We start from the raw sequence: 24,141 nt of genomic DNA on the forward strand, positions 1-24,141 counted from the left end.
TCATTTTGAACATTTTTAAAAATTTTATTTATTTATTTATCTTTAGAGGGGAAGGGAAGGAGAGAAGAAGAGAAACACCAATGTATGGTTGCCTCTCGTGAGTCCCCTGCTGGGAACTGGCCTACAACCCAGGCATGTGCCCTGACTAGGAATCGAACCGCGATCGCGATCGTGTTGTTCGCAGGCCCGTGCTCAATCCATTGAGCTACACCAGCCAGGGCCTAATACCCTCAATTTAAATGATAAGGGTCCAACCATGAAATGAGTTTGTTCCCCAAAGTCATCCTGGTGGAGATGCAGCTTACTCAGGGCCCCTCTAGCAGTGAGAATTCTTGCTCTGGCAGTTCACAATGCTACAGAATGCTGGGCTAAATGAGGAGGGTGGGTATAAGTGTTTTATGTGTATTTTTAATGTGAGTGAAAAAAGAGAGTTTATTTCAAATGTCAAATGAAATGTACTATCAATATAAATTATGTTCTTCCTGAGATTTTAAGAACAGGCTTTAGAATGCTTTCTTGGTAAAGAAGGGCTTTTTAAAAATTACAGTTGACCTATAAAAATATATATAAGCACTTTGGAATCTCTGTTCCATGCTCAGTAGTCAGGCAACACTGAATCTGTTCAAAACCTCATTGGTATCCTTTGCCAAGGGGCTGAGTGTAGAAGAGAAAGAAGCACCTCAATGGAGAATTTCAGCTCTGCAAATAGAACAAGTACTAGACTGCCAGAGGACTGTGCCAATTACAGCTGCTAGGGTTCCTGTCCTCTCCAGGGTGTAAAACTGCATGCCTCCATCCACGTGTTATTCGGTCCTCACTATATAACTCAAGGCCCTTCTTTCTATAGTGGATGGTCAACATGCAATATTTAGAAAGGACAAAAAATAAGAAAAAGAAAAGTAACTGAAGGTGCCGACATAGCTCCTATAAGTGGGTATACGGTGCTACTTGAAGCCACAGATCTTTCAGGTGGTGACTGAGGACCTGAGCCTTAAAGTAGCTCGGCCAATCATAGAGCTGGCTTTGCAAGACCAAGCATGCACAGGTCAAGAGCTGGGACTGTAAGACAAGGCCCAGGGGAGGTACATTTTTTAAACATTTCAAGTACAGACACTAAGTCAAAAGGGTAGTGAGGTATTACCATATACTAGATGTTATTTCTAGTTATTTGTATTTTTTCATAATTCCGAATTCACCATTTTAAATAGAGTATGTTCATTATTGCAAATAAAGGGTTATATTTCCAAGCCCCCTGACCTTGACCCAACACCCTCCTGCATACCTTGTCTTCACACAGTCTTCAACCACAGGGGAACCCATGAGATCTTGTACATTAAATGCAGGGGCTGCAAGTCTCCCACATTTTCTGAGTGGATCTAGTGGTTTGTTTTTCTTGTGCTGTGCTACAAGTCAACCAGTTATGACTTCATCTCACCAAGAAGAAGGCCAGCTCATCGAATATTGCAAAGAAAATGTAAAGTCTTCACGTTTGTGTTGTTCGAATAGTCATAAAGTATGCAGTAAATCCTTGCTCAGTGAGTAAGTAAACGAGTGTGGGATTTCCTCCAGCTATTACATGGTACAACCAAAGTAATAAAAAACACAAACAGCATTCCATTTGGTTTCTGCAGGCTGACTACATATGCAGCTACACATCAGATTTTCATAACTGGGCCACAGTAATATTAATCTGTGACTGCACAAACATTTGACCCTGGAATGCCAAATTTAATATGTAACAGAATATTTGACTATAGAAAAAACCACTCTTCATATATCACACATGTTTAGCAAAATTTTCCTGTTTATAATCAAGGAAACAATTTATATCCTTTAGTCAAATGTTAATACCAAACGCAAACTGAAATAACAAAATATTAACAACCTACCTGAACATCTTTGTATTTGTCTCTTAAGTCCAAGAGCCGGTGATAAGCTTTAATGGCTTCGGAAAATTCCCCAACGTCTGTGCTAGTGAGAATGTAGTTTTCCCAGACCTGCCAGTGTTCGTAGTTGCACTTGAGAGCTTCCTGTAAGGTTCTAAAGGCCTTTTCTCTATCGGGGTGAAAGTTGAAAGAGAACAATACTAGTCATCATAGCTGAATAGCCCATAGCTAAGTGTGTAAAATACTGATATAGACTTTCTCTTAGCCCTTAATCCTTCAGGCTAATTAACAGAATTAAAGACCCAACCAACTCCAGACTACCTAAAATTTTCCTATAATTTTTTTAAAGAAGCAGGAAATTAAAAAACAAGAATAGTTAGAAATAAAAGAAGATTGGGGAGATATGAATAAGAAAGAACTAAAAATTTTGGCATTGAGACATTAGAACAAGAAAACCTCACTAGGATAATAACTAGACTGCATACAGCCAAAGATAGAACAGATGAAAAATAAAAGTGAGGAATTTACAGAGAATTCAGAATCAAAAATAAAAAATAAAGAAACAGAGGAAAGAATGAAAGGTAAGCCTCAAACATATATTTGACAAACATTCCAGAGTATAAACAAATACAGAAAATGGCAAAATACTACCCATGAAAAGAAATAGCTAAGTATTCTCCAAAACTGAACAAAGATCTAAATTCTATGCTCAGAAGTATATTTTGTATACTAAGCATTATAGAGATAAACCAACAGCCAGATATACTGTGTGAAATTGCAGGACGTAAACTCAATCCTAAAACCTACACAATAACGACAATTAGAAAACAGTAGATACATCATTAGCAACAAAAGATGGTAGTAGAACACATAAAACTACCTTTGACTTGCTGAATGAAAATAACTGTAAGTCAAAAATTTTACAACCAGCTAAACATACCACTCAAGAGTAAATGCAAAATCAAACATTTTCAGCTATACGGAGACTAAGAGAGTCTACCACCTGCTGACCCTAACTTAGAAGAACTACTACAGGATCCCTTCTTACAAAAATAAAAGGGAATTAATTCAAAGAGAAAGGAAGCAATACAAGAAATGACCAATGCTGATAATAGAAATTGATTAAATATGTCAGTAAATTTTTAATTACTTAGAACAAAAATTATTATGACTTATTTGTACTAAAAAATTAAACTAAAAGTATATAGGCCTTATTATCTACAATTAAATAAGAAATCAACAGTCAGCACTGACTGGTGTGGCTTAGTGGACTGAGCGCCGGCCTGCAAATCAAAGGGTCACTGGTTCAATTCCCAGTCAGGGCACATGCCTGGGTTGAAGGCCAGGTCCCCAGCAGGCGGCACATAGGAGGCAACCACAAATTGATGTTTTCTCCCTTTCTTTCTCCCTCCCTTCCCATCTCTAAAAATAAATAAATAAAATCTTTAAAAATATAAAAATAAAGTTTAAATAAAGAAATCAACAGTCAATAGATAGTTTAAAAATTGTATTCCCGGGAACTTAAAAATGTGCTCCTTAAAAAAAATACCTCACAATGGGGTAAAAAGTTCACATTAAAGAGCACAAAATATTTAGAAAATAATGTACGTACTATATATCACCATATGCTGGATATAGGTAAAACAACATTCAGAGGGAAATCTAAGATCTCATATGCCTTAATTATAAGATATAAAAGATGGAAAATAAATGAGTTAAAACATGCAACTTATTTTGTATAAGAAAAACACCAAATTAATTTAAGTAACAAGAAAAAAGAAGAGTTACGATACAAAATAATAATAAAGAATATATTAATCAACTAAATCAAAAGCTGGCTCTTTGAAAGTAACTCAGAAAACAGACAAATGTCTAACTAAATTCCACTTAGAGTTAATAAAAAAACATAAGAGAACACTATGGGCAAATTATACAAAATGAGGTAAAGAAATACAAGCCAAATAAATCAATAAAAATTAAAGCTAGGACAGGTAGTTCTATAGGCAAGGTTTACCAAACTACCACGAAACCCTTGTCTTACACCAGCCACTTCAGAAAATACAGAAAGACTATTAAAAACTTCTTATTGACAAGGACGTCAACAGAACTTCATGTCACCTACTGCAAAAGTTAAAGTTTATCTCAACAAAAGGGTCTTGACCAAATCTCTAATATATACATGGTATCGATCAAAATGACTTCCTTACAACCAAGCCCTTTCAGTCTTTTCATAACAGCCAATTTACTACAGTTGAGTTTTAGTCTCTATTTTAAACAATGTACCTTAAGTTGTTATGAAATGTACTGATTCATTTATCCCTTGGCCCACCATCCTTTACAGATAAAAAGGAAAGTACTTTTACTCTAACACTATTTCGAATTCAGCCATACATTGTTCCTTTTGGGTTTTCTCCTTTCTCTATTCCTCTCTCTGTGCCCACTCCCACGTTCCGGCAACTACCTTTACGGGCAGGAGCTGAGACTCCCCAGTCCTCCCACCCGCGTAGGAGGTGGGGCTGAAGTCAGAGTCACTTTAGGGCATGAACAGAATTCCTCTGAAAGGTGCGCTAATAATTTCCCCCAGTTCTGTGTCCCAAACTGCAGCAGAGAAAGGAGAGAGAAAAGAGCTAGGAATAAAGGAGTGATTTACCTCTGACCTCACAACCCCCTTTTACATAGAAACCTATTCACGGAGCTGCATGAAGACAAGGAAGCATCAAAAAGAAGTTGAGGCACAACGTGTACAATTTCCTAAGAGAGAAAGCAGAATTCTTAGGATTACTGGGCTGGAGGACAAGGCTGGGTATCTGGAGACTCACTACACACAAAAGTATCAGGGCCGCTGGAAAAATCCACTGACGTCATTCTCCAACAATGACGGGAATGTGCCTCGTTCTTGCTTTCGATCAAAAGGGTCGCTAGTGGGTTTTGCCACAATCAGTTGCAATCAAGAACGTAATATTATTTTCTGAAGAAAATGGTAGAACAAACAGTACTTTATTTTTGTAGACTGTCATCCAAGGGCAGCAGAAGCCTTTCCTGATCTCAACGCAAAGGGGATTTAATGTTATCTTTAGAAGTGTCTCGTGAATCCACAAAGAAAAATTAAATTAAATTTGAAAATAAGGACAAATGAAAGAAAAATATATCCATCCTTTAACTGCTTCATTAAAACCGTGGTAACAGCAACCCTTGTCTCTGCCCTGTCCTTCGCTTTCTGTGGCCAGTCAGCAGGCCCATCTGGCCGTCCCCTTTATAAACCGGCATCTGCCCCTTCTTTTTCCAGTCTAGTTATCTCCTGCCTGGATTGTTACAACAGCTGTCCGGTAACTGGTTTCCCAGCCCCGTTTCCTCTCCAGTCTGCCTCACACACTGCCACCAGACAAATCTTCCCCCAAAGCTTTTTTCTTCATGAAATTATTCCCCCTGAAATCCTGGCTTCCTGTTTCCAACAGAGTAGTCTCAACTTGTTAGTCAGATAACCAGAGCTTACTGCAGTGTGACCTCAAACGACCTTTCCAAACCTCACCACTCACTGCAGATCTCACTCCAGTCTAGGGCTGGATTCTTCCACTTCCCATTTCCTAAGCTGTTCCACTCACTCCTGTCACTCTGCATCTGATCCCATTCCCCTCGCCTGGAAGGGTCTCCTCTGTGCCTCTACCCATTCTTCAAAGGTGAGCTTGATCCCAGCATTTTCTCAGAAGTGTTTCCGAACCAGGGTCGTCCACCCCTCTCTCCTGAGACGTCTGGTACCGACCGAGTGCTCCACAACTTCACCCGCTATTTTTACAGCCCTCTTTGCACTTCTCACTGAATATTTACAACACACTACCAATATTGTTAATTTTTAAATAATATGGCATATTTTATTTTTTAAGCCTACAGTCCCCAAAGACACTGATTCATATTTCTGTTTTTCAATAATGTGTAGTTCACCACAAACAATCAGTAAGAATCTATCAGTTGAGTTGACCACCTAAAAGGCATGCTTGCTTTCATCATGTAATGAAATTTAGGATGCAAAACTTCAGTAGCATATAAAGATTTCAAATAATATTTCTTATTTTATCACATATTAAATATTTTCAAGAGATAAACTACATTTGAAAGTCAAATGGTTATAAGGCACAATGTGTTACTATTCAGTTGAAGAAGATCTCCTTCATTTATTTTGGAAGCAAAGTTTTTGCACTTACTTTTGTTTTAATCGGATATAGGATGTTGATAAATTGTTCCAAGCTTCAGCATTCTGAAATGACAGAGAACCCAGTTAGACTATTCTCACTTAGGTAAAATAATTGCTACAACCAAAAACATAACATATTTTCCTAGCCTAAGATGTGCTCCGTACAATCATGACCTTCACCAAGGTACACCCAAAGGTGTATGAAAAAAATTAAATAAATTAAATGTAACTTTTATAGTTTAAGATGAAAAAGTCACAAAAATAATCAACAAATTGGCATAACTGTCAGAACACTAATTTGGAATTTAGTTAGGATTTTATTTCCAAATTTAGGTTTACAAAAGAGTGTGAAAATTTACAACATAATTATACAATATAGGGATTTATTGCAAACCCAAGGCAATGCAGAATGTTTCTCCTATCTCCAAGGCTCTGCTATTTTACCACCATCCTTCATCAGACACAGTAAAGGAGCATGCGTGCTCCAGTGGCAATACTAAGTATTTCATCAAACATACTTCTCCCTATGCCTCTATGCAATGACAAAATTAAACGAAAACTTTTATGTAAATGTTGATTCTAATAAGAACAACATGAATGTTTGTTCCTTTGTTCTGCTTTTTATAAAATACAGGCACACAATTCTCAAGTTCCATACACGTGATCTAAAAATTAAGTGGCGGTGGACCTCTGCTTGCAGACATAGCACAGTTAGGACCAGAGTCATCTCACTGCCATAAAAAGCTACAAACTGGACAACACTTAGGAAACAAGTGCCTTTGAGAAGTTGGGCAACAGTCCCAAGCAGTTCCCTTAAAGAGCCCACACATGGACTTACTCAGACTCACCCCCTCTGAGCTCCAGCACCCGAGTTGCAGCTTGAAAGGCACAGGTGGCACACAGGGAGGACACGAAGGGTCTGGCATTGGGAAGGAGCTGGGGGACAGCTTTCTCCCAGACAGATAGGCAGACAGAGGCCACTGTCCTCTTTCTGAACCCTCCCCCAACAGCGCCACGGAGCCAGCAGGCAGATGCCATATCTGAGACTCCATCACCTTGGTTAATACTGTTTGCCCTGCTGTGAAATCCTCTGAGACTCCCTCTTCCAACTTTTGCCCACCCAAGCTGTTAACAGTGACTTTTCCATATGAATGGCTGGCCTTAGCTCATGCTTCACAACTTCATAAATCCTATCAAACAAGTTTCAGCTGGCCCTCAGTGAGCTCCCAACCCCCATACCTCTTGCTAAGTGGCCCCAGGCCCCGTATTAGCAGCAGCCAGTCTAGGTTCATAGCTTGGCTTTGACTGGGAACCTCCAAGCCCAGAACAAGTAGTAGCCAACTCAGACTGCTCTATAACTCAGGCAGGGTGGTCCCAGGCAGAACACAGGTGAGAAATGACCTTGGCCTACACCACCTGGGAGACCCCAGAGCCTGTGCACCCAGTGGACAGCTACAGACCACATCAGAGCACCACCACCCTGCCCCTACACAGCTGATTTTCCATGGAGGGTAGAGGTTAGTGGCCAGTGGTCACAGCCAGTCCCTGCTACTGGCCTGGGTAAATCCCTCCAATTGACCTGCAAACAGCAACCAAGGCTCAACTACAAAAGAAAGGTGTACACAGCCCACATGAAGGATACACCTCAAGTACCCAGCTTGGGTGATAGGGGGAGGCTGTGCCACTGACCCTACAGGACACCTACTACATTAAGCCAGACAACCAAGACATGGAATCAAAGCAGCTCTACCTATTACAGAGAAACAAACACAGGGAGGCTGCCAAAACAAGGAGACAAAGATACATGGCCCATATGAAAGAGCAGATCAAAACTCTAGAAAAAGAGATAAACAGAATGGAGGTAAGCAATCTATCAGATGCAGAATTCAAAGCACTGTTTATAAGCATGCTCAAGGAATTTAGTGAGGACCTCAGCAGAATAAAAAAGACCCAGTCAGAGACAAAGGACACACTAATTGAAATGAAGAACAATTTATAGGGAAACAACAGTAGAGTGGATTAAGTCGAGAATCAAACTGATGATTTGGAATACATGCAAGCAAAAAGTAACCAACCAGAATAACAAGAAGAAAAAAGAATACAAAAAAATGAGGATAGTGTAAGCAGCCTCTAGGACAACTTGAAGTAGTCAAACATTCGTATCATAGGGGTGCCAGGGAAGAAAAAACAAGAAATTAGAAATCTATTTGAAAAAATATAGAAAACATTTCAAATATCTGAAAGAAAGCTTCCCTAATTTGGTAAAAGTCATAGACATGCAGGTCCAGGAAGCACAGAGCCCCCCAAACAAGATGGATGCAGAGGCCCACTCCAAGACACATCATAATTAAAATGCTAAAGGTTAGAGATAAAGAGAGGACCTTAAAAGCAGCAAGAAAAAACCAGTTAGTTTCCTACAGGGGAGTTCTCATAAGACTGTCAGCTGATTTCTCAAAAGAAACTTTGCAAGCTAGAAGGGATTTGCAAGAAATACTCAAAGTCATGAAAAGAGGGACCTACAGCCAAGATTGCTTTACCAGCAAAAGTATCATTTAGAATCAAAGAGTAGATAAAGAGCTTCCCAGACAAGAAAAAAAGCTAAAGGAGTTTATCATCACCAAACCATTATTATATGAAATGTTAAAGGGCCTTTTTAAAATAAAAGATCACAACTATGAACAATAAAATGGCAATATATACATATCTATCAACAATTAAATCTAGAAAACAAACTAAGCAAACAAGAACAGTGACAGAATTATGGATGTGGAGAGCATTTTGATGGATGCCAGTTGGGAGGGAAACGCAGGGGAATGGGTGAGGAGGGAAGGGGACTATCGAGTACAAATAGGTATTTAGAGAATAGCCATAGGGGTGTAAAGTACAGTAGAGGAAGTGGAGTAGCCACAGAACTTACACGCACGACCCATGGACACGAATAATGTTGTAGGGATAGCCTGGGGCGGGGGTAGTTACTGGGTAAAAGGAGAAAAAGCAAAAAAAATTGGGACAACTATAATAGCATAATCAAAATATAATTTAAAATAATCAAAAAATAAAACAGTGCTTTAGGAAGAAATATACTGTCTGGCATTTGCTCAAAATTTTTGACACAGAGCTAACATTTGACTCCTCTACTAGGTAAATACCCAAGAGAAAGAGAAACATTTGTCCACACAAAAATATGTAAATGAATGTGCACCACAGCATAATTCTTAATAGCCAAAAGGTGGACATAGTCCAAACAGCCACCAGCTGATAAACGGAGAAATAACATGATACGCCCCCACAGGGGAATACTGCTTGGCCCTAAAAAAGAATGAAGTACTGATACAGCAACAGGGATGAACTAGGAAAACATTTATCTGAGCGAGAGAAGTCAGTCACGAAAGACCACGATGTGCGCGACCCCACTGGGGGGGGTGGGGTGCAACTAACCAGGGGTACAGAGGTTTTCCTTTTGTAATATTAAAGACACTCTAAAATTGTGGTGAAGGCTGCATAATTTTGAATATATGAAAAAAATCATTGAATTGTACATTTTAAATGGATGAACTATAGGTATGTGAATTATTTACCGTCTCAGTAAAGCTGTTAAATATTAAAAGACTATAACCTAAAAGTACTTTCTAATAAATACAGCCAGCACATGTTAGTGAATGATGAAATATATGTGGTACTTAAATGTATACTTCAGCAAAGTATGGTTTTAACTAAAAAGCTGTTATATCAAAATTATTTTCTAAGTGAAACTATCAATAATTTTGCTATTTTGAGAAGAAATTTATTTCTAGATTTATAAATCAAATACCTTAAGGTGTGACAAATATATACGTCTGTCAAATATATACTTTCCTCCAATATAAAATGATCTGCTGTTCTTTTTTAAACATAAAATAATAGAAAAAATGAATTTGGGGGCCTTCTTTTTTTTTCACTGTGATGAAAACACATGATATCTACCCTCTGTACATCCACAGGAATCTCTGTTTTGAACTACAGTACAATTCGAGTAACTTAGAGAACACCGAAGTAGAGCTGTAACAAGCAAAGAAGACCAGACAAACTTACATCCGGCTCTAGAGTTACGCAACGCTGAAACGCCTTCGCAGAGCCTCCATAGTCTTCCAAGGCCAAGTGCGCACAGCCGAGAGAAAACCACACCCCGAGCTGCAAAGACCAACAGTCAGTCCATCATTCAAACACAGAGACATTTATGGAATGTAATCTGAACATTATTTAAGGTACTATCAACAAACACTACTGTAAAAAATGCAGAGCTATACATGAAATATTGGCCTTACATTTTATAAGGAATGTAAATATACAGAAATTTACCAAATGGAGATGACTCTTTCCATATAATTTTCAAAGCTGATATAATGCTGAACACATTTGCAATATCACTACACATCTTTTGCTGAGCAAACTCCATGAATGAAATGAATAAGATGTATGTAATCCCTGAAACTCTAAGTCTGAGATTAATCTAGCATTTTTACTGAGCATCAAGTATGTAAAAAGTGTACAAAATATCAGTAGATTCACAACTGGCGAGTGTGTATTACCAACGGGAGAAAAACTTGTTTTCACCTCAAAGACCGCAGCAGCCTTGCGGTCTGCCCTCAGAGAGTCAGACTGCGCGGGGCGAATCTCCGCCCAGGCAGGCCTGAGAGCCACTCAGAAAAAGAGGGCCCCCAGTATCTCAGCCTGGAAAGCCTGACTGAGTCAGTAAGATCTGCAAACAGAGATTTAGGAAAGCAGTGCCTTAGCAAGTAGCCATTGACATTACAAAAAAATCTTTACTTCACAGGATTTCCTTAAAATTCAATAGCCTCTATCAAAAGGAAGATAAGCCTGATAAAAATTCAATGAGATTAGTCAGAAATGCAGTCATTACAGTCAGGGTGGCTTTCCTTTCAGATACAGCCGGCCACAGCAGAACGCGTGGGCCTTCTCTCTGACTCCCAGCACAAAGGCCGTGGTCCGCGCTGCAGGGTGGGAAAGGAAGTGAGGGGCTCGGTTGTCTGTCCCGGGCAGTCCACAGAGGCGGAGCAGGAGGCTCCCCCACATCCTCCCACCCCAGCAAGGCCCACAAAACTTGTTCCATATGGCTAGTTGAGGCCTGAAAGTTCTTTAAGCAGATAAAGATTTTCCCCTGGTAATTAGAGATAAAGCTTAGAAAGCAAACATCCTTGGGCAGTTTATAACACTTTGTCTGGAATTCATGAGAGGCCATAAATCACTGCCCTGGGGGGGGGGGGTTTGATGAAGAACACTTCGTTAAGAGGGACAGGTGACAGCGGAAAAGGGTGGGCCCTGGTCTGGTGGGAGGGAGGAGTAGAAGAGGTACCAGGCTGAAACAAAGTTAGAATACACTTTTTAAATCAAGGGACTTCCAGAAACTTAAAAATGAGCTCATTCCACTTTGCTTTCATCTGGTTATTTACCCAATCAAGCAAGTGAAAAGAGCTACAATGCACCAAACCACACTCACTGAATATGACACAGTCTGAGAGGGCCTGAAATCTGATGCTGACTTACAAAACAATACACAAAACAAGATCTCTAACTCCTAACCCAGTTGAAAGTTTCAAAATCTGTGTGTTTCACCAGTTATAAGGTACACTTCCCTTTCACCATTTAACATCTTTGAAACAGAGGCATCTTAATGAGCAATAGCTTGTCAGAGTTTTACTGGCAGCATCAAGGTGGCACTTAAATGTGCCTCTTACAACTGATGACATCTTTTATCCAATGAATTATGGTAGCAAGTTTATTTGGAACAAGGGGATACCTCATTCTGGGAATAAGTCAAAAAACAATGAGAAATGCCCTCAAAGTTTTCAAAATGCACGTGCCCTCCCTGCTTTCTGCATCAGCAAAGAACAAATCCCCCAGAAAACGATTTCACACGTGTCATTATAAAAAACCACGAATGTAAATTCACTATGTAAGTAAAGAGCCTGATTTTTCAGTCCACCTGAAAAGGAAAATGTTACAGATATTTAAAATTAGCAATTATCTTATAGATCTGTATGTTATGGCTGGTAATGAGGCTACTACTCAGCTTCAAGTTTTTTAAACAAGCTGATGTTTTGGCTTAAAATTAAAACGAATGTAATGAAAATCAGGAAGATAATACATATTAAGGTTCTCTTTTAATTCTTGGTCATTCGCATTGTTGTTTTAATAATTTGCATTTGAAGAAAAATTCTAGCATCACTAGTTAGTTGCTAGAGAATTTTCATCTAGGATTGATAACACGAAACTCTAATGAGAGATGACTTTTGCACCCCCTATTCTTTGGAATCATAAAGTGGCTTTAAAACAAACTCCAGGGTCTTCTTGCTGGTGGCTGACCCGCTAAACCATAAATAACGCGTTCGTAACTGGCTTCTCAATTGAAGGCCTCAGTCTGGGGGACTGAGGAGAATATTTGGTCCTTTTACTTTTCTACCTTAAACTATTATTTTGAATACTGACTGATACCTTGATTTCAGATGGCCATGCTTTTAAGAAGAGAGCATCACCAAAGAGAAAAAGTCAAAAGAAACCTCAAAAAACCCTCCGACGTGATTCCCCAAATCAGAGCTGTGCTCGGCCAAGACCCCTCCCTCCCGGGCGGTGCTGCCAGACACAAAGGCGCGCTCGCCTCGCTGCATTATGCGGTGGCCACATCTAAAAAGTGAAAACAAGTGGGTGAGGTTTATTTCAGTTAACATTTTCTTCCACTCTCCCTATCCAAAACATTATCATTTCAACGTGTTATCAATATACACAATCGTTGAGATATTTTACACTCATTTGTTCACACTACATACATTTTTTCACCTTTGAAGGCTGACGTGTTTCCAACACTGGCAACGCATCCCAACTCGAGCAGCCGCATCTCCAGTGCTCCGCTGCTGCAGGCCGCCCGCCGCCGGTGAGCACCACCCTGGGCCGCCCTGCCCTACCCGACCCGCCCAAATCAAGGACCGAGACCCGGGCATCCCCTGCGTCCCTCCCTCCCCTGGCAACAACAGCAACAAAACAGGTAAAACAACAACAACAACAACAAAAACTAGCTCTTCTGGCCGAGACCCTCCCGTGGGCTCCTACCTTTCACAACAACAGCAACCGGAACAACAAGCACCGACCATGTGTGTTAGGCCCTGTTACCAGAGCTTTCCACACCCTGCCCCATTTACTCCTCACAGCAGCGTGTCGAGGCAGTAACTCTTTCCCTCCATGGAGAGGTGAGGACTTGTCACAGTCAGTCAGCAGGGGAGGAGAAGAAAGATTTGCCCCAGCGGTGTGACTCCCCAGTCCTCGTGTTCTCCACGTGGCCACACTGCCTTGCACTGCACCGCTCTGCCCAGCACAGCCTATGACAATACCATCCTTGTCATCAATGAATGCGCGGGTTGGGGGGGGCAGTGAACGGGTGCTGGAAAACCAAGAAGATCACCCCGCCCAAAGCTGTCTCCAGTAGGCAAGTGGACAAAGATGAGACAGAAGAGTGGATGGCCACGTTTAGTTGGAAGAAAGCTGGAAGGCAACCTCTTATCAAAGGGACTGGGCAAGACTGAAGAAAGAATCACCTGATAGAGGCTCTGGTTGAGATTTCTGCAGGGCTTATTTCCAGGGCAATTAGGAAGGCCAGCTAGTTGCAAAGGTGGGGCGATAATCTTTACGAGCTGACGCTCTAGCTTTTTTCCTGAGGGAACCAATACAAAACACAAAAGCAGGACAACTAATTACATTTTTATGGATTTATTTTTTTAAGAGAGAGAGGATGGAGGGCTAGGGGAGAGAGAAACATTGGTTTGTTGTTCCACGTATTTATGCAGTCATTGGTTGACTCTTGTACGTGCCCTGACCAGGGATTGAACCCGCAAACTTGGTGTATCAGGACAATACTCCAACCCACTGAGCTACCTGGCCAGGGCACCGACTACTTATTTTGAATGTAATGATATATACTTATAGAATGATTTTAAATTATTTTAAAAATAATTAACAAACAGGAATGGTTGAGGCAGAATATGGTCTCCCTTTGAACATCCCTCTTACATTTTCCTAGAGAAGCAGTGAACTGGAAAGATGGAGTCCTGGGGTCCAGGAGGCCCTGAGTGACTGCACAACGCCGGCCATGTCACTCAACCTGAGTCTCAGTGCCTGCTGGTTTAACAGGGGCTGGCAAAAGCAAGAATTCCAAGGCTCCATTAGACCCCAGACTCTGAAAACCCTGGGGTGACCGGGTTAAAAGGTACCTCAGTGCCATCTAGTGGCAGAGCAAGTACACAGGTCATATAAATAGAACAGTATTGGAATCAGCAGGTTTGAGGAGCTAGAAGGAATCCATTCAATTAGAAATCAATTAAAAGGGGCCAAAAGGGAAAAGAGGCATAGACAGGAAGTAATTCGCCTAAAGCCACACAGGGGCTTCATGTGTGATGAAAACAGTGAGTACAATACTTTTTAAACCTCATAATTGTATGATGAAGAGAGTGGATGTAACACTTATTAAAACTTGATAATTAAGATGAAATTAAAGTTTGGAACTCGGAGGGCTAACAAAGACTAAGCACCACTACATGATGATTAGTTTTATAATTAAAAAGTTCATTTTTACAAGAGTCTTTAAAACACATCTGCAATTGGTGACACCTGTTGTACGTTCCAATTTCCTTTCTTAAACACACCGTGTCCCGACTACTCAAATCGCCCTCCTCCTTTATGGTTCCTGCAGATTGAACAGTCAGTTTCTTCACACTTTTTGCTGATTTTCCCTATGAGAGTGACTCTGAATTTTCCCGATGTCACATGTAACAGAGTTTAATGTTTTAAAGGGATCCTAACGACACACGCACGCTCCACTCCCTCCTTTCTAATTCTTGACTCGTTCCCACGGCCCCGAATGCAGACAAGTTGCTGAATGTGGTTTCATCAAACAGGAAATGACCCATGCCCAACCCAAGGGTGACGGCAATGTCCTTTGGTAGCAGTTTCTCCTAAAGTGATGCATGGTACCCATCTTTTTAGGAACTGTCTACCACCAACTCTTCTGCAACCAAATTTCTCATTTACTAAGTCCTAACTTCTTTTCCCAAAGAAAACACAAGTCTTAACCTGCCAGCTTTTCTCTCTCTCTGAAGGAATACATTCCTCTATGTCAGTGTCTCCCTTTCAACTAAAGGATCAATGAAATTTTATATGCACATTTTTCTTTTACTAGACAGGCTATTCATTGTTTAATGCCCTCCACTTATTCCTGTCCTAGATTTGGTTATCACGGTTCTTGTACTTGCCCACTCTTTCCAGAGAATTCATAATGTGAGTTAATGTGGGTGCTGGTGTGTCACCTGCATTTGAGACTCTCCTGTTGTCCCCCTACCTTTAGGCCACAGGTAATAGGCAATCAGGATTTTCTACCACCATTACCACCACACTGCAATAGGCAGGGTGGACAAACCCCACTGTGTAACATCTATGCCTGGGAACATGCTATGAGCCAGGAACTATGTTAAGTATCTGACATGTCTTAGTTCTGATTTTCCCAGCAGCAAATAGAGACAGGGATTATAATCTCCGCTTTTCAGTGAGGGACCCGAAGCCCAGAGAAGTGCGGTGAGTTACCCACGCCCGACCCCTTGGGGTCACTAGGACTCCGAGTCCGGTCTCAGGCAGCAGATGCCCCTCGGCCCCTCTGGCACAGCTACAGGCCGGATGGTATCCCAGTGCTCATATTTCTTGGCAGTTACGCAAGTTTCATTTTTTATTGCTTACCAATATGAAAAATGAAGAAACAAAAGGAAAGAATCTCTTTTTTATCTGCATATTATTTGTATTTGTTCATTCCGTCTTCCCCATTGCAATGTAAGGTACAATCTCCTTGAGTCTTCTCACCAAAATGAATACAAGTTCACAACAGAAACTCTGTAACTCATTTCATATAAAAACGTTTTCTTCTTTCAAACGCTGAAATGAAGATAGAGCTAACCCCTACAAATCAAGAAAGAGTGTAAGCTCTTGGGATAATTAAAACCACAGAGTACGCTATCATACAAGTCTGGTCTTATGAAAGACTAGGCTGGGGAGGGCCGCCTCAGTTTCTCTGAAATCCCTTGGTCTCACACAGACTCACTCCCTGTCGTGCTGGACCATCCCAAAGCTTCAGTAACCGTCCTTTAGTTCCCATGAGTCTCTTCCTTGCTGTCCCCTGCCCCTCTGATCAACACCCTGGAGCATGTTTGTTTGAGTCCCGCTTCACCGGGCTCTTTTCTGCCTGCCTCCCGCTGCTGGGGATGCCCAGAGTGAGGGTTCTGCCGGTGTCCACCGCCAGCACAGCCGTCTGCAGAGGACACACGCACCTGCGTGGCTTCCCCTCACTCCCACAGAGAAGCCCCGGTCCATAGGCTCTGCTCTGCCCGCAACCCTGGGCTGCAGGCTTTGTGACCAGCGAACTGTCAGCCCTCTGCTTAGACACAGCAACAACTCCTCACAGGCCACATCCAGAATCACATTGGCTTCCCCTGCAGAAGGTCCTTGCCCTTCCCCTTGAGCTTCCTGTAGCTATTAATAGGGACAGTTTTCTTTTTGACAAGACAACTGAGAAAACCAATGTCCTCTTGGATGCCCTCCACCCTGCCAGCTCAGTGAATACGGCCCCGAAAACTTTCCTTTGTAGTGAGGCTTCAACCTGTGCCCTCTCTCCATCCTCACAACCACAGCCTCCGGTCACCCTCGAGCACACTCGTTCCTTAGCTACACTTCCCGTAACACCACTGCTGACCCACCACACTTTATTCCAGACCACAGCAGACTTCCACATCCAGAGGGTTAGGATGAAGAAAGGCACTGAAGACCCATCACCGACTAGCTCCGCCCCATCATCTTCCCACAGAAACTCTGCGCTCTGCTCATGGGCTGACACAGCCTAACTCACTCTCACATCCACTCCGGGGACGCAGAAGGACCTCGATCACGCTCAGTTCAGCAACCACATAACGTACTGTTTGAACTGCAACATTTTTTAAGGTGAATGAGACACTGAAAATAATTAGTTATATGATTAAAAAAAGACCTTATTGCCCAGGCTGGCATAGCTCAGTGGGCTGAGTGCTGGCCTGCAAACCAAGGGGTTGCTGGTTCTACTCCCAGTCAGGGAACGTGCCTGGGTTGCCCGCCAGGTCCCCAGTAGGTGGTGTGTGAGAGGCAACCATACATCGATGTTTCTCTCCCTCTTACTCCCTCCCTTCCCCTCTGTCTAAAAATAAATAATCTTGAAAAAAAGCAAAATTTTGGAAAAAAAGAACTTATTTATTGGCCAACAAATTGTTGATCAATGAACTGGTTTTACAGGATCAGGGCTCTATAAGATCATTATATTTGAAAACTATTTTCAAAAGTAACATTATTTTTGAAAAATAAAAACACTGTATATTAAAAATAAAAAAATTTAGCCCTGGCTGGTGTAGCGCAGTGGATTGAGCTTGGGCCTGTGGACCAGAGGATCATGGTTCGATTCCCAGTCAGGGCATATGCCTGGGTTGCAGGCTGGTTCCCAACAGGAGATGCACAAGAGGCAACCATACACTGATATTTCTCTCCCTCTCTCCTTCCCTTCCCCTCTAAGGATAAATAAAATCTTTTAAAAAAATAAAATAAATAAAATAAATTTAAATGCTGACTATCAGAACATTTAGAAATAACGAAAGAAACATTAGTCAAGCTATACATTTATGACATTTGCACATTTTTGCACTATATTGCAGAATTAATATTACTTTAATTTAGCTTGGGATTTCATATATTTTAACCGATTCTTCAGTCATATCTAATTCTAATACCACGTCACCGACATTGTTCTGGTGAATTTGTGAGTGAGTGACAGCCAGCATCTCAAAGCACAAATGCAGTGAGTGTCACACACGTCTCCGGTCCTCTCACAAACGCACAAGACGACGCACTTAGTTTTGCAGACCATCCCCAACACTCGTGTCTTTATACCACTTTGATTTCAGAAAGTTGTTACAATGCACAAAGACCATTCAAATATCACTCTCATTTTGCCTAAATTTTGTTATTAAATCTAATTGCAGACATGTGTGAGAAAAGAGGGTCGACTGATGTAGACTCAGTTCTTCTGTTTTCCTAGCATTCCGGGACTTAACAGAGATCGCAGCACGTGGGAGCTCTCCCTCCTCAGAGACAGTTCAAACTTGGACCGCAGTTCTAACAGGTCTGTGGTGCTCAAGTTCACCCCTCGCAGCAGTTCTGCACAACTGCAGCACCAGATGCCGCGCGTTTTGGCACGCTTTACAGCCGGCCCGAATCAGATCNAGAAAGTTGTTACAGTGCACAAAGGCCATTCAAATATCACTCTCATTTTGCCTAAATTTTGTTATTAAATCTAATTGCAGACATGTGTGAGAAAAGAGGGTCGACTGATGTAGACTCAGCTCTTCTGTTTTCCTAGCATTCCGGGACTTAACAGAGATCGCAGCACGTGGGAGCTCTCCCTCCTCAGAGACAGTTCAAACTTGGACCGCAGTTCTAACAGGTCTGTGGTGCTCAAGTTCACCCCTCGCAGCAGTTCTGCACAACTGCAGCACCAGATGCCGCGCGTTTTGGCACGCTTTACAGCCGGCCCGAATCAGATCCACACGGCAGACTGCAAAATACCCTCACATAACATCTGTTTGCACTGCTCTGAACAACTCGTTTTTTGTCTCGCTAAGTAATTAATTCAAAATTATATAATGAGGCCACTAAGCCGTGTCCAATCCTCCCATGCAAATTCCCTCACATCCATCCCTTTTCTAATGCTCCTTCCACGCTGATAACCGTCATGCCAGACTCTTGCTACAGTCTCCTAACACTGCCTACATCTAGCATCTTCCATGGCCACCGTGTTGCCAGAACAAAATTTTAAATCACCTCCATGCATTAGTATATTGTTAGGAGACAATATACTAATCAGGTGAGAGAGAGTTGGGATTTGAATGAGAATGCTGGCAGGTGGTAAGGAGTTGTCTGATTCTAGACGCATTTGGAAGGGAGCTCTGCAGGGGTTTACTGATGGCGTGGAGGGCTCTAGCACCCAACAGGGCTGATGTTGGCAGGGCAAGCTTCTAGAAGGGAGAGGACAGTGTTTCGTATTAGAAATGTAGGGTAAAGTAACAAACGTGGAGACTGTAAAGGCAGTTGGATACAGGAGTCTAGAGTTCTGGGAGAAGGCTGGACTGAAAATAAACCTTTGGGAGTTGTCAATGTAAAGATGCTATTACAAGCTCTGGTCTAGATGAACGAAGGGAGTGCATGTAGACAGAGTGAAGGCCCGAAGACCAGGCCCCAGGGCCCACCTAGGGACCGTCCGAGAAGACTGAGGAGGAACAGCCAGCGAGGCAGGGGGAAGTGTTAATGCCCAGATGTTGAAAAGAAACGGTGCTCGAGAGAACACTTCCAGTCTGTGAGGTGCCTGGCACTGACTTAACTTAGACCATGGGGGGCTATGGGAGGGATTCATTTTCCCCACTTTTATGGCAGTTGTGGTTAGGTTACAGGCAGAGGCTACTAAGATAAGCAAGGACATGATAAAATTTTCCATAAAAGTACAAGGAAATTTTAAAGTAAAATTTAATAACACAATAACATAGAGTTCTATTTTCTAAAAAAAAGTTTAGTTCTAATCAACTTAGTGCAGGATTTCGCAACCTTGGTGCTACGACGTTTCAGGCTGGCTCGTTCTTCACCATGCCAGGAGAGGCCAGAAGCACACTGGCCGAGAGCCACGGACTCAGAGCAAGCTGTCAACAAAAGCCAGTCCGAAGTACACGTTAAGCATCCTGGCTGCCAAAGCAACTGCTAATTTTGCTGATGTTCCGTGCTTACACCTGTCCTATTCTCTTCTCCAGGCTGTTTACAGCCGGCTGACTTGGAAGGTAGTCACTGCTCAGAGTGAGGAAAGTAAGCAATTAGCTTAACCTGTCATTTAAAAAATTGTACTTCTGCTCTTTTTTCAATGTAGAAGACATGGGCTAAGTCTACCGAGTTCCAGAACGACCCCTTCTGCATACGCATGCTCATAGGAGCACTCTGCACAGTAGCCGAGGGGTTGAAGCAACCCAAGTGTCTGCTGACAGATGAATGGATAAACGAAATGGAGTCCACCCAACGATGGAATTCAGTCTTAAAAAGGAAGGAAATTCCGACACACAGCACAACACGGATGAATCTTATGGACACTGTGCCATCACAAAAGCAAATATCCTGTGTGATTCCACTCANAGACTGAGGAGGAACAGCCAGCGAGGCAGGGGGAAGTGTTAATGCCCAGATGTTGAAAAGAAACGGTGCTCGAGAGAACACTTCCAGTCTGTGAGGTGCCTGGCACTGACTTAACTTAGACCATGGGGGGCTATGGGAGGGATTCATTTTCCCCACTTTTATGGCAGTTGTGGTTAGGTTACAGGCAGAGGCTACTAAGATAAGCAAGGACATGATATAATTTTCCATAAAAGTACAAGGAAATTTTAAAGTAAAATTTAATAACACAATAACATAGAGTTCTATTTTCTAAAAAAAAGTTTAGTTCTAATCAACTTCGTGCAGGATTTCGCAACCTTGGTGCTACGGCGTTTCAGGCTGGCTCGTTCTTCACCATGCCAGGAGAGGCCAGAAGCACACTGGCCGAGAGCCACGGACTCAGAGCAAGCTGTCAACAAAAGCCAGTCCGAAGTACACGTTAAGCATCCTGGCTGCCAAAGCAACTGCCAATTTTGCTGATGTTCCGTGCTTACACCTGTCCTATTCTCTTCCCCAGGCTGTTTACAGCCGGCTGACTTGGAAGGTAGTCACTGCTCAGAGTGAGGAAAGTAAGCAATTAGCTCAACCTGTCATTTAAAAAATTGTACTTCTGCTCTTTTTTCAATGTAGAAGACATGGGCTAAGTCTACCGAGTTCCAGAACGACCCCTTCTGCATACGCATGCTCATAGGAGCACTCTTCACAGTAGCCGAGGGGTTGAAGCAACCCAAGTGTCTGCTGACAGATGAATGGATAAACGAAATGGAGTCCACCCAACGATGGAATTCAGTCTTAAAAAGGAAGGAAATTCTGACACACAGCACAACACGGATGAATCTTATGGACACTGTGCCATCACAAAAGCAAATATCCTGTGTGATTCCACTCACCTGAGGTACTGGGAGTAGTCAAATTCAGAGGCAGCAGGCAGAATGGCTGCCAGCCACTAGGGGGCAGAAGGGCAGGAGTTACTGTTTAACGGCTCAGTTCTGCAAGATGAGAAAGGCTGCGGGACACGGGTGGGGCGACACTGGCACAGCAATGTGAACATACGTAACACGGATGGACTGTGCACCCAGAAATTGTTAAGACGGAAAATTTTATGTGATGTGGTTTTCGCCACAACTAAAACAAAAAGAAGTGCAGGCTGTGGACTCACTGTCTGGGTCCAAATACTGGCCAAGTGTCTGATGAGGATCCTGGCTCGTGGCAAATGCTTGCTAAACAGCTCCTCCTACGCCAGTCGACAACCCGCTCTACGTTACCCTATTTCCATAAAAGCGTTTCTTCCACTTTTGGTTTCAGTGATCACTTGTAGAGTCCTGTACTGTCTCTAATTTTACTTATGATTCTTTTCCTTCCAAACATGTCTTTTGAAAATGGAACCTAATTGTAATATCTGTATTTGCCTTATAGATGAAAAACAGAAGTAAATAACAAAAAGAAAAGTCACTAAGAGAAACACAGCACAAAGTGAACGAGGAGAATGCCCATACCCACCTACTTTCAGCGACAAGCAAGAAGTTTACCAAAGTTCTCAGTTCTCAAGGACACTCTCACCAACCATTAGGACAGAAAATGGTGCTAGTTCAGTAAGAATCAAAATCAAAGAAAAATGTTAGTGCCGAGAGCAGATAGGCTTCACGAGCTGTCTAACCTGCATGGGATTAATCTTGACCGAGCGCTCGAAGCACTCCACGCACTCCTTAAACTCCTTGTTCCGCAGGTGGAGGAGGCCTTTGGAGCGCTGAGCACGGGCACTGCGGTGCCCGGACAGCTCCCAGGCCTTGTCGTAGCACGAGTGGTCGCGGAGGACGTCTCCAAGCAAGCAGTACAAACTCGGCGTTTCTTTTTTCTCCAGCTCTTGCCTAAGGACTTCCTCTGCCTAGAAATAACAACAGAAAGAATGAAATTGCTATTTTTTAAACACTTTTATTTATTTATCTCTAGAGGGGAAGGGAAGGAGAGAGAGAGAAATATCAATGTATGGTTGCCTCTCATGTGTCCCCTGCTGGGAACTGGCTTGCAACCCAGGCATGTGCACTGACTGGGAACCGAACCACGATCTTTTGGTTCGCTCAATCCACTGAGCTACACCAGCCAGGGCTGAAATTGCTATTTATTTTTTTAATTTTATTTTTTTTTATTTTTTTAAAGATTTTATTTACTTATTTATTTTTAGAGGGGAAGGAGCAAGGGAGAGAAACACCAATGTATGGTTGCCTTTTGTGCATCCCCGGCTGGTAGTTAGCCTGCAAGGAACCAGCCTGCAACCCAGGCATGTGCCCTGACTGGGAATCGAACCGCGATCGTCTGGTTCGCAGGCTCGCGCTCAATCCACTGAGCTATGCCAGCCAGGGCCTGAAATTGCTATTTTTTAAGGAATGTAGATCTTTCACCATACATGACCCCAAATTTTATTGTCAGGGCTTGAAACAACCTGGTTATTTCATGCATTGAGGACACGGGCTGAATAAGAAGGGGAAAACAAAAATAAACGTGGTACAAGTGAGAAAGGATAAGAAATCAGAGGCGAATGCTGCTCCCTGGCACCCGGAATCCTCAGGACGGGCAGTGGGCAGAGGTGTCCATGATATCGGGGGGCTCATTTAGCTCCCGAGTGCTCTGCTCCCCGCTTGTTAGAGCAACACCTTCACTTCACCTATATCCAACAGCAAATGTATGCTCAGGGAGCCGGGGACTGCTGAGACAGTTAGAAGGAAGGGGGTACAATTTCACAGGTGTGGTTAAACCCCTGCCCCTTCACCAAACTGCATCTTACCTCACAGACAAAATTTGCCATCCCAAGACTTACGTGCTTCCAGAGGGTCCATTCACTCTAGAAGTTAGAAAGCATCTGCTGCACAGGTGTGGGTGTGGTCCTCACAGGCCCACAGTGCGCGTGCAGCTCATCACCCATGCTATGCTGTCCTGGCTACCACAAAACAGTCCACTGTGCCCACCATGTCCATTACCCCGCCTCTGATCAGTCTCAACGGGGAGCAGGAAGCTGGGCAGTAGGGCTCCTTCCCCTCCTCCCACAAAAACAGCTTCTCAGAACCCGCAGGGGAGTCACCAGAGGCGCCACGACAGCCACGGCCTCAATGGGTGTAGACGCTCGCGAAGCACCCTGCAGGAGCCGATGGGTTCTTTGGACTCTAACCTACGTGGCTGGCAATCGTGCAGTCCATGCATTTAACTGTCTTTGGGTTGGGCATACCCGTAATTCTTAACTTTACCAGTATAATTTTTGTGCAATCTTTCAAAAGTCAGCCTGCTTCCAAATTTCTGCTTTCTCTGGGTGCTGGCTCTTTTGCATTTCTAAGACAGTATGGGTTATGCGGGCTTTTTAAGACAACTCTGAAAATGGAAACAAAATTTATAAAAGAGATTCTAAGGAAAAACGGTTCTAAGTCCCAAATAACCAAAATAAATATAATGTTTTAAAATACAATCCATATTCACAGACAATACAAGTTATTAATGTATTTAACCATATACATATTTACACACACATACATATGCATATGATGTATTCAACCAAAATGTAACACACTGTAACACACTACAGTCACAGCGGAATTCTTGCTGAAAGACCGCACAGCACAGTGGAAGGCAATTCTCTTGGCAGCCCGGTCCTGAAAGCTGATACCCACACCCTCTCAGAAATTCTGAAGGCTAATTCACTTAACACATTCTTTCCTGCTTCAACCAGTTTGAGCAGATTCTGAGGTCTGCAATTACACAATGGCCGTCACAGTAACTGGTTAC

At 42.5% G+C, this 24,141-nt stretch overlaps 1 protein-coding gene across 2 annotated transcripts in view; it reads right to left on the reverse strand.

Annotated features, from left to right (window-relative positions):
* TTC27 (tetratricopeptide repeat domain 27) overlaps positions 1 to 24,141 on the reverse strand; it is a 136,067-nt gene that overhangs the window by 21,187 nt on the left and 90,739 nt on the right. Inside the window, exons 13-16 of one of the 2 annotated variants that reach the window (XM_037066609.1) lie at positions 22,049 to 22,255; positions 10,147 to 10,245; positions 6,086 to 6,138; positions 1,890 to 2,055 (exon numbers count right to left, since the gene is read on the reverse strand). In XM_037066609.1, the coding sequence (XP_036922504.1) occupies positions 1,890 to 2,055; positions 6,086 to 6,138; positions 10,147 to 10,245; positions 22,049 to 22,255 (525 nt within the window). Of the gene's footprint in view, positions 1 to 1,889; positions 2,056 to 6,085; positions 6,139 to 10,146; positions 10,246 to 22,027; positions 22,256 to 24,141 lie in introns of both variants that reach the window. The other variant, XM_037066608.1, reaches the window with a different exon arrangement.

The sequence above is a fragment of the Sturnira hondurensis genome, unplaced genomic scaffold (genome assembly GCF_014824575.4).
Source record: "Sturnira hondurensis isolate 20B ecotype Veracruz unplaced genomic scaffold, ASM1482457v3 Scaffold0016663, whole genome shotgun sequence".
NCBI classification, from domain to species: domain Eukaryota; kingdom Metazoa; phylum Chordata; class Mammalia; order Chiroptera; family Phyllostomidae; genus Sturnira; species Sturnira hondurensis.